Here is a 15022-nt window from a genome sequence, read left to right on the forward strand (position 1 = left end):
GACTGTTTGATATTTACTTTGTTGACTTTGTCATGAAGCACAGTCCAGCTACTCTATGGATATAAATATTTAATACATTCCACGTATTAAGTTAAATTCATAACTTGAGAAAGTGGTGCCTCATTCCCTCATTGAGGAGGGGGCCAAACTTCGACATCCTTCATGATCCGAGAACATGCAGAACCTCGCAGCTGAGTTGACGTCGGGATATTAACAGCATAAAATCTTGAAATCTCTTCATAAATTGTGCTTGTTGGAACCTCATTGTTGTAGTCAAGACGATGCAATGAACCGCTGATTACCAAGAGGATGGCAGTGCTCGGCTAATTCAGGGGGTGGGTTTTGCTATCAGCCGAAATAAACATCAAATCAATTTTCATGTCATGTAGACATATGAACGTATCTCGGACACAATAGGAAAATATTTGTCGAACCGCTGCTCTACGTACCCAAATATCACAGTAGTCGATAATAATTACTCCATTCCATTCTAGTCAAACCTGCCAAAGTACCAAGCACAAACTAAGTGACTTCAATCAATTCTGACCATGTACATGCCTAGATACTGATGCAACGTCCAGACATGTGGATGTCAATAAGAATTTGGTCAATTCAGCGAAACCGTCTCGGAGTATTAAACTTGAATTTCTGGGACATCCTGACGTCCAAGCATTACGATTATCATTACACCCCACCAGCCTGTCCAGCTTCTCTTGCAACACTCATGAAAACCTCCTCCAGAGTAGGACCAGCAATAGTATACGCCTGGATCACCTTCCTGCTCGTCACTCTTGCCACAGAACTGCCTCCTGCAGCAGCACCAGTAGCACCCCCAGCACCTGAACTTCCACCCTGCTGCTCCTCCTCCTCATCCTCCACGACAGCGTCTCCCATCAGCTCTTCCATCACCCTCATAATACTCCCCAAAGCCCTCTTATCATGCGGCAGCTGCCAGCCTATCTGTCCATGCGCATCCGTATACCTCTTCACCATACCCTCAAACCTCTCCTTCACGATCCTTTCCACCTCAGCAGCACTCAATTCGGGCACCCGAACGGCTCGCACGCTATACGCACCGCCGTGGCTTTCTTGGAGTGAAGCCAGGATGCCTGTTGCGAGCATCTTGGTGCCCATAATAGCGACGTTTGTAGCAAGTGCTTCGGCTTCTTCCATGCTGTGGGTTGTGAGGAGGATGGCGCGATTCGCGGAGATCGATTGGAGTGCTTTCCAGAGGATTCGTTTTGCGCCGGCGTCTTGGCCGGTGGAGGGTTCGTCGAGGAGGAGAACACGAGGGTTGCCTATGGGATTGTTAGTGTGCAGCTACCGACGAGGTTCTGGGGGTGAGGGAGACGTACCTAGAAGAGCAATAGCAACAGACAGTTTGCGGCGAGTACCGCCACTAAGAGCTACAACTCTGAGATCCTCATACATGGTGATATTGAGTGCCGCAAGGATTCTGTCAACGTTGCCTTCGATGTTCTTCAGTCCCTTGACAGTTGCGTAGAAACGGAGAGTCTGTCGGACAGTCAAGTTGTCAATAGCGTCGTCTTGAGGACAGACACCGATGTGGAGTCTAGCTTTCTGTGGCTGACGAGCAACCGATACGCCATCCAAATAGATGTCTCCGAAATTTGGCTTCAACTCTCCACGGATCATGTTGATCACGGTGGTTTTGCCTGCACCGTTACCACCTAGTAGAGCAAGTGTTTGGTTGGCAGATATGTCGAATGAGACGTTCTCGACTGCGAATGTTTTGCCGAAATATTTGCTTACGCGAGAAACTGTCAGGATTTGAGGCGAATTGACGACAGCTGTTGCATTCTTCTCAGTTTGCGCTGGGACATTGGACGGTGCAGTTTCTCCTGACTCTACAATGTAGTGCAGACGGGAAGGCACTCCTCGATGGGTGATGTTGCGACGAACCCAATCGGCACTACCATATTCGTAGATAACCAGAAAGGCAATGAGAAACAAGATCTGGATGATCAAGTTGGCGTACACCGACCCGTATCTGTCGTAGCTGAAGGGAGATGAGACATCATTGTCTGCATACTTGCCACAAAGAATCTCGAAGCTGTTGCTTGACAGAAACAAAGCTCGCACCAAATTTGCGCCTGGCGATGACAGCCCTAGGCCAAATTGGAGCGAGTTGTATGTGTCGAACAGAAGACTTTCATTACCGAAGGAGGAATTCATGACATAGGCGACGAAGTAGAGTATGGTCAAAAGAACATGTATTCCAGCCGCGATTGCAAAGGCAGCCTTCTTGGTGAAGAGCGAAATAACATATGTGCCAAGGTATGTTGCCAGTCCGAAAAGAATGAACGTGCCTAGGAGGTACTCCGGAGCATACCCTAGTCGCTGAAGACTCTGTTGGGCGAATAGTAGTCCCCACACAAACAGTGACTGAAATAGGATGAATTGCATGTCGAAGAGTAGATATCCAGCCCATAGTGCGAAAGGAGAAACTCCATTCGAATAGTGCAGAGCACGAACTCGATTATTCCGTTCGAACGAAGGGTAGATCACAGCGACGCTTGCGGCAGCGATGAATGCCAGCGAGAGCAAGATCGCGATGGGCATCGAATAGGAGTTCACTTTGTTTCTAGCATGTTTCATGACGCGGATGCTCGCGGTCGATATTCTCGCTGCTCCGTTGGCGAGTGTAGCGTTGCTGATTCGATTCGTGAGCAAGCTGAACCCTACCATTTGGATTCCCATTTGATTAGCTCCTTGGAAACTGTTATAAAATATCGTGGCGTCTTGGGGAGTCGGTGCGTAGAGGCCGAAATTGAAGAACCCATTCTGTGAACTGTTTGTAATGCCAGCAATCATCTCATCGGTGTTGTTCACGAAAGCCCGAGTGGCCAAGGACTTAGCAAGAATCTCACTTGCATTGAGAGGTGGAGAGATTGTGTAGGTGCCATCTGCTTCATAGGTATAGGTAGGATAGTCGTTGAATATTCGGCTCACAGTTTCAATGAAGAATTGGTCTTGAGATTCTCCAGTGAAGGCAGAGGCTGGGCCAAGGAAGGTTGACGGACTCCCCGAAGTGCTGTAAATATATGGTGGGTTATAAAAATCCAATGGAGCCAGCACCGGGTAACCGGTCTCTTCGGAATTTTGGCCTTCGGTTGCATTCCTGAGGAGTATCTGATTGGTCTGGCAACTTTGGAGCGAGTCGAATTTGTACAAGAATTTAACAAGGGCCGCCGCGATGATAACAGGGATAATGATGTTGATTCCGTAACTGATCCAACCAGCCTTTTGCAGCAGAAGCGTGTATCTTTTCTTGTAAAGGGCAAGGACTTATCGCGTCAGACCAATCGTCTGGCCTACATCAAGGTCAATATCTTCAGCGTTGTCATTCTCCAGAGCAAATATCTTCTCGTCGATTACGTTGTTAGGGTCTTCTTCCCCAACAATCCCATCACCTCCTTGGTCATGGATCGCTGTGTCAGAGGTAACTTTTAAGAACACCTGTTCAAGGGTTGGGAAAGTAACATTGTATGTAGCATCATCCTCGGTGAGAGATTCGAGCTCCAGAACCTTTCGTGTTGCTTCGGCCGAATTCGAGCTGCGCCAAACCATGGAGTCACCGTTGATGTCAGAATCACTGCGAATGATGTAGTCATCGCCGTATTCTGCCTTTAATGATGTCCCAGGACCTTCGCAAACAAGCTTGCCTTTATAGACAATGGCGATATGATCTGCAAGAATATCTGCCTGCCAAATTGTCAGATTTTCTCCATGGTATATTGAGAAAGGCTCATACCTCATCTAAGAAATGAGTAGTCACGAGAACGGTGCGACGTGAATGACCGTTTTGAATGATGTTCCAGATATTTCTTCGCGACAGAGGATCCTACAGCGCATCAGCACATGCGTTCAATAAACGAAGGAGGACGGGGGCGTACAAGACCACTAGATGCTTCATCAATACAGCAGACTTTCGAGCCGCCGACGAAGGCAATGGCCAGCTGCAATTTCCTCATTTGACCCCCACTGAGTGTTTTGGCTTTGGCAGGTCCCTTCTGCAAGAGGTCACACTCTGCAAGAACATCACTGTCATCCTCGTTTGGATTATTGTGTGCAGCATTCTTGAGCTTTCTCCAGATCTTGATATGCTCATCAACGGTGAGATTCTCCCAAATAACCTGGAAGTATTAGTAAATACACGCGCCTTCAGGAATGAGGGGCATACATTAGACTGAGGGCAGATTCCAAAGACCAATCCTGATTGATTGAGCTCCAATCTGGACCCAAAATCCATACTAGTCATTCCAGAAATACATTTCAGCGTTGTGGACTTACCGCCACCATTAGGCCCTAGGAGGAACGTCACAGAGCCGGTTTTCACCTCCAGGTTCAAGCTGTCAACCGCCAGTAACGGAGCACCCTTCCGCATAAATGGCCAATACCATGGCCTTTTCCCGTTGTAAGTCTTTGAAAGGCTAGTGACTCGGAGCGCGACATTTTCACTGGCATCGATAAGATCGTACTTTCTCTTGACACCCCATAATTTGCGCTCGACTCCATAGGTACCTGCAGAGTAAAGAATGATCTGCAAAATGAAGAAAACGACATATAAGTAGCCGTCGAGACGCTGAAGCTTGCCTATATCATCGTTTCTGTACACACCTGGGTTGAGGGAGAACGAGCGGAGCTGATATTCGCGCAGTGCGATGTCTGAAATAAAGGTTGACCAGGCACACGGAGGAAACACCAATGACAAAGCCAGCACTTGTGGGAACTCGACATCTGAAGTGAGAGTGGCTGCTAGGGTGATAAGTGCAAGCGCAAATACGAGTGTTGAAGTGTACAATCCAGCGAGTTGAGCTTTGCTGAAGAACGAAGCGAGGAAATGCGATGAGGCGATCATGGAAGCTCCGGCAAGCAGAGTAATGAGGAGGAAAAGGATGTCGGAGGTCTTTTTGAACAGGATCTGCGTAAGGACAATCGAACATGCCAAGAACCCCGGGAAGTATACGGCGAAGAAAGAGAGCATCGTGGACAGTAGTCTGGGCATAACGGTAACATTTTGGGCAGCCATCAGCTCTGACATTGATGATTCTCTTTCCGTAGCAACAAAGGTGCTTAGATCTAGAGCAAGATGATTAGTATCGTTCATGGAGCAGATCCAGACCAAAGTTGCCTCGAGAGTGAGGCATGTCAGATTTGGGTGAGAGGACTTACGATATACAACTCCAATGAGGATCAAGATAAATACGGGAGCGACAAAGATGCTGACAATGGATAGCCAGTACGGTCCATTCGTCGCGGGCTTTGTGGGAGCTTCGTTATTTTCGGCTCCGAAATAGCCACTGAATGGTTGTGTTGATGGCCTTGGGAGGGTTGAGAAGTTGCCGATTTGGGCATCCACTGCCCATTGTAGAGGGAAGATCCGAGTCGGCAGGAGTGTATCATCCTTTCGATAATCGCCATATTCGAATGCTTCAGCAAGGTGGCTATCCACCACGATACTGTAATCCACGTTTGTCTCGTTGAGGGCGGTGAAAATAACCGCTGCAAAACAGTTACTGCTGCCAAAGGTACTCTGCTTGCAGACATCGAAAAGTGTATTCGGGTCGTTGAAGACAAGAGAATCGATATGCTCCATCCCAGGCTCACGGAGGATGCCGTCGATGATTGGGTCTAGAGTATCATTGGCGAGGCCATTCTTGATAAAGACAAGTTTGCGCAAAGGAGTAGCATGGATTGCATCGGCCAAGCTTCGAACTGGATGCGAAACCTTAGAAATGCCATACAAGTTTGAGTCCGACCTCGAGCTAGTATTAAGATGGACCAAGAAGCTGAAGATGAGTGTGACTACAAGAGGAAACAAGAACGCTCGAATGAATGTTACTATTGGTGCTTTGTAGAAGATCAGCAGATTCTTTTGCATGAGGGTGATGGTTTGAAGATAAATGCGACGCCATTTTGGCTGCTGAGTGGAAGCAGACATTTTGCCTCGAAAGTCAACCAAGTCGGAAAGGTATTGCCAGAATCCTCGAGGTTACTCAAGGTTCAATAGGCATTGAGCAGCCGGCGTGGTGACAGTTGAAGAAGGACAGCGGATTATAACATACGATGCAAGCTGGAGGTGAAGGACGAACTAAAGTAAAACGAATGTAGAATACGGGCGGCGCAGCGGTTCCAGATAAGATTTAGTGCCAAGCGAGCGAATAGGCAGATACAATTGTACCCTGCGGATGATTCTCAGAAAGAAGGTGCCCGCCTCACGGCCAGATTGCTGTGGGTTCATGTTGGGTAGCACGGTGTCTACAGGCCAGCCAATAAAAGGGGGGTGAGCGGAGGAGTTGGTGACTGCGCCGTTCCATTGGTCGAAGAGACTGCATTCGAACATCGAAAACTGGTCTCCGCTGGCATATTTGATACGGGCTTAAGGTGCATCATATGTGACGATACACTTTAAAGCATCGAGCTAAGACTAAATGGGTTGATTTGGTCGTATATTGCCTAAAGTGGCATGCACCTGGCCCAGATATGTGAAGATGGGTCGCTTGGCAGTAGAGAAAAGGGGGTCTTGTTGGCTTGACAACATTTTGTCAACGCGTGGACTTTCAGGCACCCGTTTAAGAGTTCGAAGAGGCTCGGAGAAGCTTAATCGAACGTCCGACTTTGGTGCTGCAGTGAGTTCGTGAGAGGGATATACCTGAGGGAAATTGAGTGTTGACATGAAGTTCAAATTGGCGCATGAGCTAACGAATTTGGGTTGATACGATCAGATGATCATTTTCGAGTGTCATTGCGGCACAGTTCTTGCACAGCCCTCGCCGTACCTAGGACACCAGTACTGATTTGTTTATCCGCAATACGGAGTAAACAAAGCGGACTTGCCATCAACAGTCGGGATGAGTTCTTCATGCAATTCCCACTCGTACGAGGTGTGTAAAGTCTGCAAGAAAAACCTGGAAGGTGGTTTCCGCAAATGTTCACGTGACCATGAGTTCAATCCTTCATGTGCAGTTCATTACCTATTTTGTTTCAAAGGCGCACTCCACTGCTTCGTCAATAAATCTGATCGAAGGTCGTCTGAATGTCACTATCAGGTGTGCGGATTGGTAAGATGTTAGACAATTAAATAATTGGGTCGTCTCGGTTGTTCCCTAAGGTGGCCTTGAAAAGCCTACTGAAAAGTTGCAAGCGGAATGTGGAACATCTCGTTTGGAAATTTGACTGTGGTGAGTTGTGAGTCCCCCGGAGAATCTGTACTTTTTGAATCGTTCCTCGAAAAGACGGAAAGATCCCTAGGTATCGATTAAAAAGTTCTCTCGTCTACTTTTCCAAGTCCTACTGTTTGGTCTCCGAATTATCAATCAGTAAAGTTGACCGGCCCAGCATGTATCGTGGGCTTCGTCTTGATTGCCGAATCGAGAGAAGAAGATCTTTTAGATCACCAGAAACAAAACAAAACAATCGTAGTTACGGTGCAGACACTGTATTGTCACAAAAGATGCAACATATCCTGCACTTCCCCGTCTCCCAGCCAGGCTGCAAGCGAGCCATTCAACTTCTCTTTCGGGGCGGGCCGCAACAACAAAACAGGTGTAACCATCAGATGCAGCCCTGGAGCAGCCCTCCCTCTCGCTTCCAGCAACCACCCTGGCTACTGTCCACGCGAAGAAAGAGGGGTTCAGCGCCCAAGCAGCCAACGAGAACACCAGCGTCGGATCTGGAGGGACCCTGGAAAAGACGTGTACATAATCTAAGGGACCAGGATGGGACGAATCCGCCTGCACAATTACGTACTCTTATCTCATCGGCTTGTCCCATAGCCTAAATTCTAGCTCTTCGTTATGACACTCTTGGTTGCTGAACAACTTTTTTGAATGAATTTCCTAAGAGGAGACTGTAACCAAAGAACTGGTCTCTGGAGACACAAGTTCCATCATGCTGACGCTTATAAGCGCCACGCCATCCCCCTACGCGCGCAAGAACCGAATCGCTCTTCTCGAGAAAGGCATCCCTTTCGAACTCAAGACTGAAATTCCATGGCACAGTACGACCGAGACGCCAAAGTACAATCCACTTGAGAAGCTTCCTATCCTCATCTTCGACGATGGGCGACCGCCGATCTACGAATCTTGGTATATCCAGGAGTACATCGTGCAGAAGTACAGAGGTCAGGGACCGACGTTGATGCCAGATGACCTGGATGACCAACTGTTCGTAAGGCAGATCCAAGTTCTTGCGGATGGAGCATGCGACGCGCTCTCGCTGGTTTTCTTTGAGCTGGCGAGAGGAGACTTGAAGAGTACGGAGTGGCTGGACAGGCAAATGAGGAAGGTGAATGGTGTTTTAGTCGCGGCAGATGAGCTTGTCAAAAAGAGCGGCGAACGGAAGTTTTTAGTCTGTAACGAGTTCTCTGTGGCGGATATTGCGCTTGGTTCAATGCTTGGAATGATGAGCATGATCGAGAAGAAGTTTGGGATTGTTCAGTTTCTGGAGAAGTATCCTGATCTGAAGAGATATTGGGAGTGGCTGGAAGAGCGCCAGAGTTTCAAAGATACCCAGCCAAAGATGTTTGAGCTGACGGAGAAGGTTGCGTAAGCTCGAGGATTTTGGCGTTTTGGGCGATCAGTTTCGGGATTCTCTTTGTTTTGTATTGTGTGTATTACTATCTACTTAACATATATATTAGTCGCTTGTTGCAGAATTTTCAGGTCGAAGGCAACATCCAAATTTCTGAAATTCTGTTATTCTAATGTTGGTCCTTAAAAGAAAATACTCAGCCAGTTATTTGTTAAGTCCAAAGTCAATTGTATTGTTGAAAGTTGCAAGTTCTAAGCGAAGCTGATCTGGAATACTGTAAGACGATGTGATGCCTCAAATCCGAGGACCAGAAGCGGCCGCAAGCGTCATGGATCAGCCCGGCCCAGCCTCAGCCTCGGGGTCGGTTTGCTTGTTTCTCGTCACCTCATGCAGCACACGAAACAGCTCAACAATTATTGATCTTCAAATGTATGAATATGGCGAGCTCATCCGCGGGCTATTTCCCGTCAGCAGAGCAAGGAAGCTCGTCGTCCTCCAGTCGAAGCCCTCCCAATCCCGCCATAGTCGAAGATGATAGCGACATTGACGATCCAGTCGCAAGCTATTCCAAAGACCGAACAGTACTTTCTGAAGATCCTCTTGATCAGGATGGCGAAGACGTAGTATCCTTCAAGCGCAGACCGAAACAAACTGCAGCGACTAGGCTGTTCTCGGCGTTCTCTGGCAGCGTTTCCAATTCTCGACAGCCTACGCCTTCACCCAGAGCAGGAACTCCGCTAGGACTGCATACATTTGGGGAGAATAGAGGCGGATCGGGAAATGCAGGCACAAAAGATGGAGGGCCAATGGACTGGTACGCTGAGGGTCCCGGACGCAGAGTCGGCTACGAAGATATGACGGCAATTGACTGGATCTTCGAGTACACGAAGGAGCGGCAACGCCTACGGATACTCTATTCAAATGCTACTGGCTTGGTTGGATATGCGCGGCAGTTCTTGGATGCCAGTCAGGTCTGGGTTATTCTGATTCTGGCGGGTTTGGCAACCGGAACATTCGCTGCTGCAATCGATATCATCACTGACTGGCTGGCTGATTTGAAGACCGGATATTGTTCTGCTGGGGAGGATGGAGGACATTTCTACTTGAACAAACATTTCTGTTGTTATGGCTACGATGGCTTTGCGCAGTGTAGGGACTGGGTTCCATGGAGCCTCGCACTTCATACAACTTCGACGGGTGGTAAATGGTTCATAGAATACTTCTTTTTCATAGCATTTTCGGTGGGTTGCGCGATCTCCTTCCAATGCGACCTACTGACTTTTGTACAGGTTTGTTTTGCCATAACGGCAAGTCTATTGGTAAAAGAGTACGCTCTGTACGCGAAACATAGTGGTATCCCCGAGATCAAGACTGTTCTTGGAGGATTTGTCATACGTAGATTTATGGGTACTTGGACATTGGTTATTAAATCACTTGGACTTGTGAGTACCACAAAAGCGAAATGTTTTACCCATCTTCTAATCAGATCAGTGCTTGGCAGTAGCATCTGGTATGTGGCTGGGCAAGGAAGGTCCACTGGTACATGTTGCATGCTGTTGCGCCAATCTATTCATGAAATTATTTGGAAACATTGATGGCAATGAAGGCATGTTCCATCTGGCCCGGCTAATCTCAATAATGCTAATTGGATGTAGCTCGGAAACGAGAGGTCCTGTCAGCCGCAGCGGCTGCTGGAATATCCGTTGCGTTTGGATCTCCAATTGGCGGTGTGCTATTCAGTCTCGAAGTGAGTTCTCAAGCAGCCTATGTCCAATATGGCCTGACAAAATTCAGCAACTATCTTACTACTTCCCTGACAAGACGATGTGGCAGAGTTTCGTCTGTGCCATGACCGCGGCTGTGACCCTGCAAGCATTCGACCCATTTCGAAGCGGCAAGCTTGTATTGTATCAAGTAACGTACAGTACAGGTTGGCATGGATTTGAGATGATTCCTTTTGCCTTACTTGGTATTTTCGGAGTAGGTTCCGTACTGATGTGATGAAAGGAATTTGCTGATCTCACGACAGGGTCTCTACGGCGGTTTGTTCATCAAAATGAACATGAAAGTCGCTCAGTGGAAGAAGCGAGCAACTTGGCTACCCGGGCCAATTACTCAAGTTGTGATTGTGGCCCTTCTAACGGCGCTGATTAACTACCCTAATTTCTACATGCGGGCCCAGTCGTCTGAGCTGGTATACTCACTCTTCGCAGAGTGCTCAAAGGTAGTGGATGACCAGTTTGGTCTTTGTAAGACCGGCTCTGCGACAGTGGGCACCATCTTTCTTCTCATATTTGCAGCCATTCTTGGATTCTTCCTTGCCTCGATTACCTTTGGACTTCAGATACCTGCCGGAATTATCTTGCCATCTATGGCTGTTGGCGCTCTGTTCGGAAGAGCAGTTGGGATCATCATGGAAATATGGGTGCACAATCACCCAAATTTCTTTCCATTCAGTTCTTGTGAACCCGATATGGCATGTGTGACACCCGGGACTTATGCAATCATTGGAGCGGCAGCTGCCCTCGGAGGAGTTACTCGCATGACAGTCTCTATCGTAGTCATAATGTTTGAGCTCACAGGTGCTCTGACATATGTTCTACCTATCATGATTGCTGTAATGGCAAGCAAGTGGGTTGGGGATGCCTTTGGTAAAAAGGGTATCTACGAAAGCTGGATTCACTTCAACGAATATCCGTATCTTGATAACAGCGAAGAAAACGTCATTCCGGATATTCCTGTCAGTCAGATCATGACACGCATTGAGGATCTCGTGGTTTTGACGGCAACTGGACACACCATCCAATCCTTATCAGAGGTTCTTGCGACACATCCTTATCGTGGTTTTCCTGTTATATCAGATCCAAGGGACGCGATTCTACTCGGGTATATTTCCCGCGCCGAACTGGAATACAATTTACGGTCCTCGACCAAGCTCCCAAGGTCTCTTCCGCCTGAGACTGAAGCATTCTTCTCGCATCAACCACTGGCAGATCCTCGAACGACGCTGGACTTGAGACCATGGATGGACCAAACACCTCTCACCCTCCCCGCTAGATCCAATCTGCTCCTCACTGCCAACTATTTCCAGAAGCTTGGGTTGCGATACGTGCTGTTCAGCGACCGCGGGGTCTTACAGGGTCTGTTGACAAAGAAGGATGTCTGGTACGTGCTGAATGGAGCGGAAGAGACGAGAAGGACGATGGGTGCCGACGGAGTATCCGTGAACACTGGCCTTACAAGAGAAGGCCGAGAAGGAGAAGAGCGGGGACTACTGGGGAGAGATGGCGACAGTGTAGATAACATGCCCCTGAGTCCAAGGGAGCATGATACGCCTATATTATGATACCATGTACGAAATGAAACTCCTGTTTACTGTAGCCCCAAGTGGCCCTCTAGTTGCGAGCTGCTTTTCACTAAACACTTATGCTTGAGTACTTCATCGTCTTGTTGCTATCTCTTTTCACCCGGTACTACGATAGTCTCGTATCCATTAGCAAACGTGTTCCCATATTGATCTTGGAAGGATCACTTCGCAGCTGGTCCCACACGGAGAGCAGCATGCAATACCTTTTCTAATTTATATCCATCTCTCGGATGGTAGTGCCTCTCTCACAACGTCAAACCTCATCGTCATGTATTGATCGCTTTTGACATTGAAAACAGTGCAGTCTCAATTGCCGATCGGAAGCAGAAGCAGTCATGGATCCGGCAGGGAGTACTTCTCTATTTTTGCAGCAATAGACGAAGTTACGTCTGCCAGCCGTGGTCACCATACCGTATACAGCAATAGCTTCATTCTTCCTAATGGTACGACAACCCCAGATTCACCATTCCATTCATTCTCCTATGCAGCCATGCCCGGGCACCGAGCTCTCGCTTATTTTTCGGCGACAATACCAAGCGTACCACGTCTCGCTGTTAATCCTCTCTCTCCGAACTGGCCATATTCCTCGCTCTCACGCCTCGACCTCCTTATCATTCGTGCCGCGATTCGGTAGCACTGATCGATGTCCACGTCGCCCTCTAATCTCTATCTTCAAAAGCCCTTTTAGTCCTCCGCCTTGGACATCTTAGCACCATGTCTTACAGTGCCCATCAGTATCAGCTTCGTGAGCTTGCTGCTCAGGTCTCACCCAGATCTCGCTACCGCACCATATATCCACAACTATCTACGCGCTATCAGCAAGCTTCTAACCTGCAGGGATGTGATATCTTCGGTCATCGTCTCCGCACAGTACCTTTTGCTCCTGTCACCACTCATGGAGTTCCAACCCACATTTCATCGGCGCTTGCGGCCTGGAGCATCCCTCCAGAAAACTGGATTCACTACTATAACGGTACTTATGCATGGCCTACTGGTCTAGCGATCCCAGATCCTCGCATATCGCGGTTGGAGCAGTCCTTCGTTCCCACGATGTCGTTCTTACCGCAATTCGCTTCGAACACGGCCACCAGCCCGCATCCAGTCCACAACAATCAATTTTCGAGAGTTTTCAGTGGCCGTCTGCGACGCGCACCAGGCAGTCATTCGTTCTCTCTTCGCGACCAGTACGGCATTAGATCGCCACTCGGACCCTTTGGCTCTCGATACACCCAATCTGATGGCTCGAACAGTGCCAGCTACGACAGTAGCTCTCATACAAGCCTGGAATTCTTTGAAGAAGACATTTGCCCCCCTCCTGGGTTCGATGACCCCAAGTCCATAGAAGAGCAGTTAACCGACCTTCGCGCCATCGTCAACTTCATCGTTCCCGCTGGTGGAGAAGATCCCAATGTCAACCACGGGCCAGCCTTCGAGCGCCTCAAGTTCTCTCCTGGTGACGATAACGAGGTAATCGAACACTTCGTCCGTAATGCCGAAGCACAGGACCCGGATTTTAAGGACAAACTCGCCGAGTTTAGCAACGACCGACCTGATATGTTCCGGGGCGCTTCTCCGACCGATGACTGGCGCAAGCAGGAGATGTACATGTCGGGATGCGTTGAACATCAGGGCGAATGGATGAGGCTAGTGATATAGAGAAGCGTCAGTATGAGTTTTATGATACTGAGCGAAGCGTCCCACAACAGCAATGTGCCAATGCCAATACCACACAGCCACATCCAGCTCAACTTGAGGAAGACTCAGAGTATCAGGCACAGTTTGGACACGTTGAGGTCGATGACGCCAACAACAACGGAGACTTCACAGGCGACTACGACGACGACTTCAAGCTAGTGGGAAACATGAAAGGAGGTTCTTCCAAGAAGGGCAGCCCAAAATGGCAGAAGGGTACCGGAACCGTGCGTCGGAGATCATCCTTTTCTGGCAAGTCCAAGAGAGTGACGAAGCAGGAAAAGATAGACAGAGGATGTAAGGAGGATATGAACCGATCTTACGTCTACCTCTTCTGAACCGAGGAGCTTGCGATACAGGACTCGTTTATCTTTCGAGCATCGGGCGCGGGTTTCCCAACCTGATGACAGCTTGTCTTCCCGTGGAGAGACACACATGGGAGGACACATCTTTATGGGTGTTACATGAACCAGTGACTATGTCTCGGAGCACCAGCGCATCGCAATACGTAGCCAACAATGCCATAGTATTCGTATCATTTCTCAACTACCCTTGACAGAAAGTGGACCGAATTCGCATATCTACAGTGCAAGGACTGGGAGGTACTTGTTCTTTTTGGAGTACCCTTGCATAGAGCATAGAAAGGAGTGGAACTGGGAATCAATCGGTCAATACACTTTTGCAGACTTTCTTGAAGCTTTTTTTTGGGAACACTAGTTGTACCAGAGACCCCAAAAACTCATGAAGGAACTTGCCAAAACATGCCTCCTCGGTTAAATTCGTGATAATCATTAAGCTTCTTTTCCTCTCTTGCGTGGTCGGACTCCAACAAGCCCTTCTCACTCTTTCTTGCTATCCACCAAAACTCACATACTCTGTCTTTTTGGGTTCAATAGTCGATATGGACCTGACTAGCTGCCCTTGTTTGGTAGAACTCGGACGTGGTACATGTTGCTTTCGCTGGTAATGACGGGTTTGAGGAGACAAACACCACAACGACTTCGTTGTCACCCACTCAGAAATTGTACCCAAGTTGTCATCATGTCATATCTCAGGGTCATGATCACTCATAACATATAACAATTTTCTGGTCCTTCGCAAGCCAGCGCGATTTGTATCCCGAGGTGATGGTAGCGTGATCATGTCAATTGATCGCTCATAGTTGCTCAGATTCTTTGAAATGATTTTGGGGAAGCAGCACGAAATATAGACTTTTCGGACTGTTTAATAGCGAATAAACCGATTAACAGCCTAGAATGTGCCGTGGATTACGTACACTGATGCATGATGGCACTGCTATCATGGCAGGGCCGCGGGAACAGCTTCGTCGGTTGGTCAGTGGTTAATGTTTTATTCATTTGGAGTTCTGCGTACTATGAGTTCATTTCTCCAGATATTTATCCACCA

General features: G+C 48.2%; 5 protein-coding genes across 5 annotated transcripts; 3 read left to right on the forward strand and 2 right to left on the reverse strand.

Moving 5' to 3' along the window:
• Positions 1-684: 684 nt before the first annotated feature.
• Positions 685-2835, reverse strand: ONS95_010131 (uncharacterized protein; the record flags this gene model as incomplete). The annotated part of the gene is made up of 2 exons (XM_058503703.1): positions 685-1298; positions 1356-2835. 2 exons carry the CDS (start codon positions 2833-2835, stop codon positions 685-687), a joined length of 2094 nt encoding a protein of 697 aa, XP_058360416.1.
• A 474-nt stretch (positions 2836-3309) lies between these two features.
• ONS95_010132 (uncharacterized protein) lies at positions 3310-5965 on the reverse strand (the record flags this gene model as incomplete). The annotated part of the gene is made up of 5 exons (XM_058503704.1): positions 3310-3726; positions 3776-3865; positions 3918-4157; positions 4205-5103; positions 5197-5965. 5 exons carry the CDS (start codon positions 5963-5965, stop codon positions 3310-3312), a joined length of 2415 nt encoding a protein of 804 aa, XP_058360417.1.
• A 1949-nt stretch (positions 5966-7914) lies between these two features.
• ONS95_010133 (uncharacterized protein) lies at positions 7915-8574 on the forward strand (the record flags this gene model as incomplete). Its single annotated transcript, XM_058503705.1, has 1 exon — positions 7915-8574. One exon carries the CDS (start codon positions 7915-7917, stop codon positions 8572-8574), a length of 660 nt encoding a protein of 219 aa, XP_058360418.1.
• Positions 8575-8987: 413 nt separating this feature from the next.
• On the forward strand, positions 8988-11902 carry ONS95_010134 (uncharacterized protein; the record flags this gene model as incomplete). Its single annotated transcript, XM_058503706.1, has 6 exons — positions 8988-9797; positions 9846-9998; positions 10048-10162; positions 10212-10303; positions 10351-10536; positions 10586-11902. 6 exons carry the CDS (start codon positions 8988-8990, stop codon positions 11900-11902), a joined length of 2673 nt encoding a protein of 890 aa, XP_058360419.1.
• A 735-nt stretch (positions 11903-12637) lies between these two features.
• ONS95_010135 (uncharacterized protein) lies at positions 12638-13579 on the forward strand (the record flags this gene model as incomplete). Its single annotated transcript, XM_058503707.1, has 1 exon — positions 12638-13579. One exon carries the CDS (start codon positions 12638-12640, stop codon positions 13577-13579), a length of 942 nt encoding a protein of 313 aa, XP_058360420.1.
• Between the last annotated feature and the right edge of the window lie 1443 nt (positions 13580-15022).

Source organism: Cadophora gregata (genome assembly GCF_030347475.1).
Source record: "Cadophora gregata isolate MNR1 chromosome Unknown scaffold_4, whole genome shotgun sequence".
Classification (NCBI taxonomy): domain Eukaryota; kingdom Fungi; phylum Ascomycota; class Leotiomycetes; order Helotiales; family Ploettnerulaceae; genus Cadophora; species Cadophora gregata.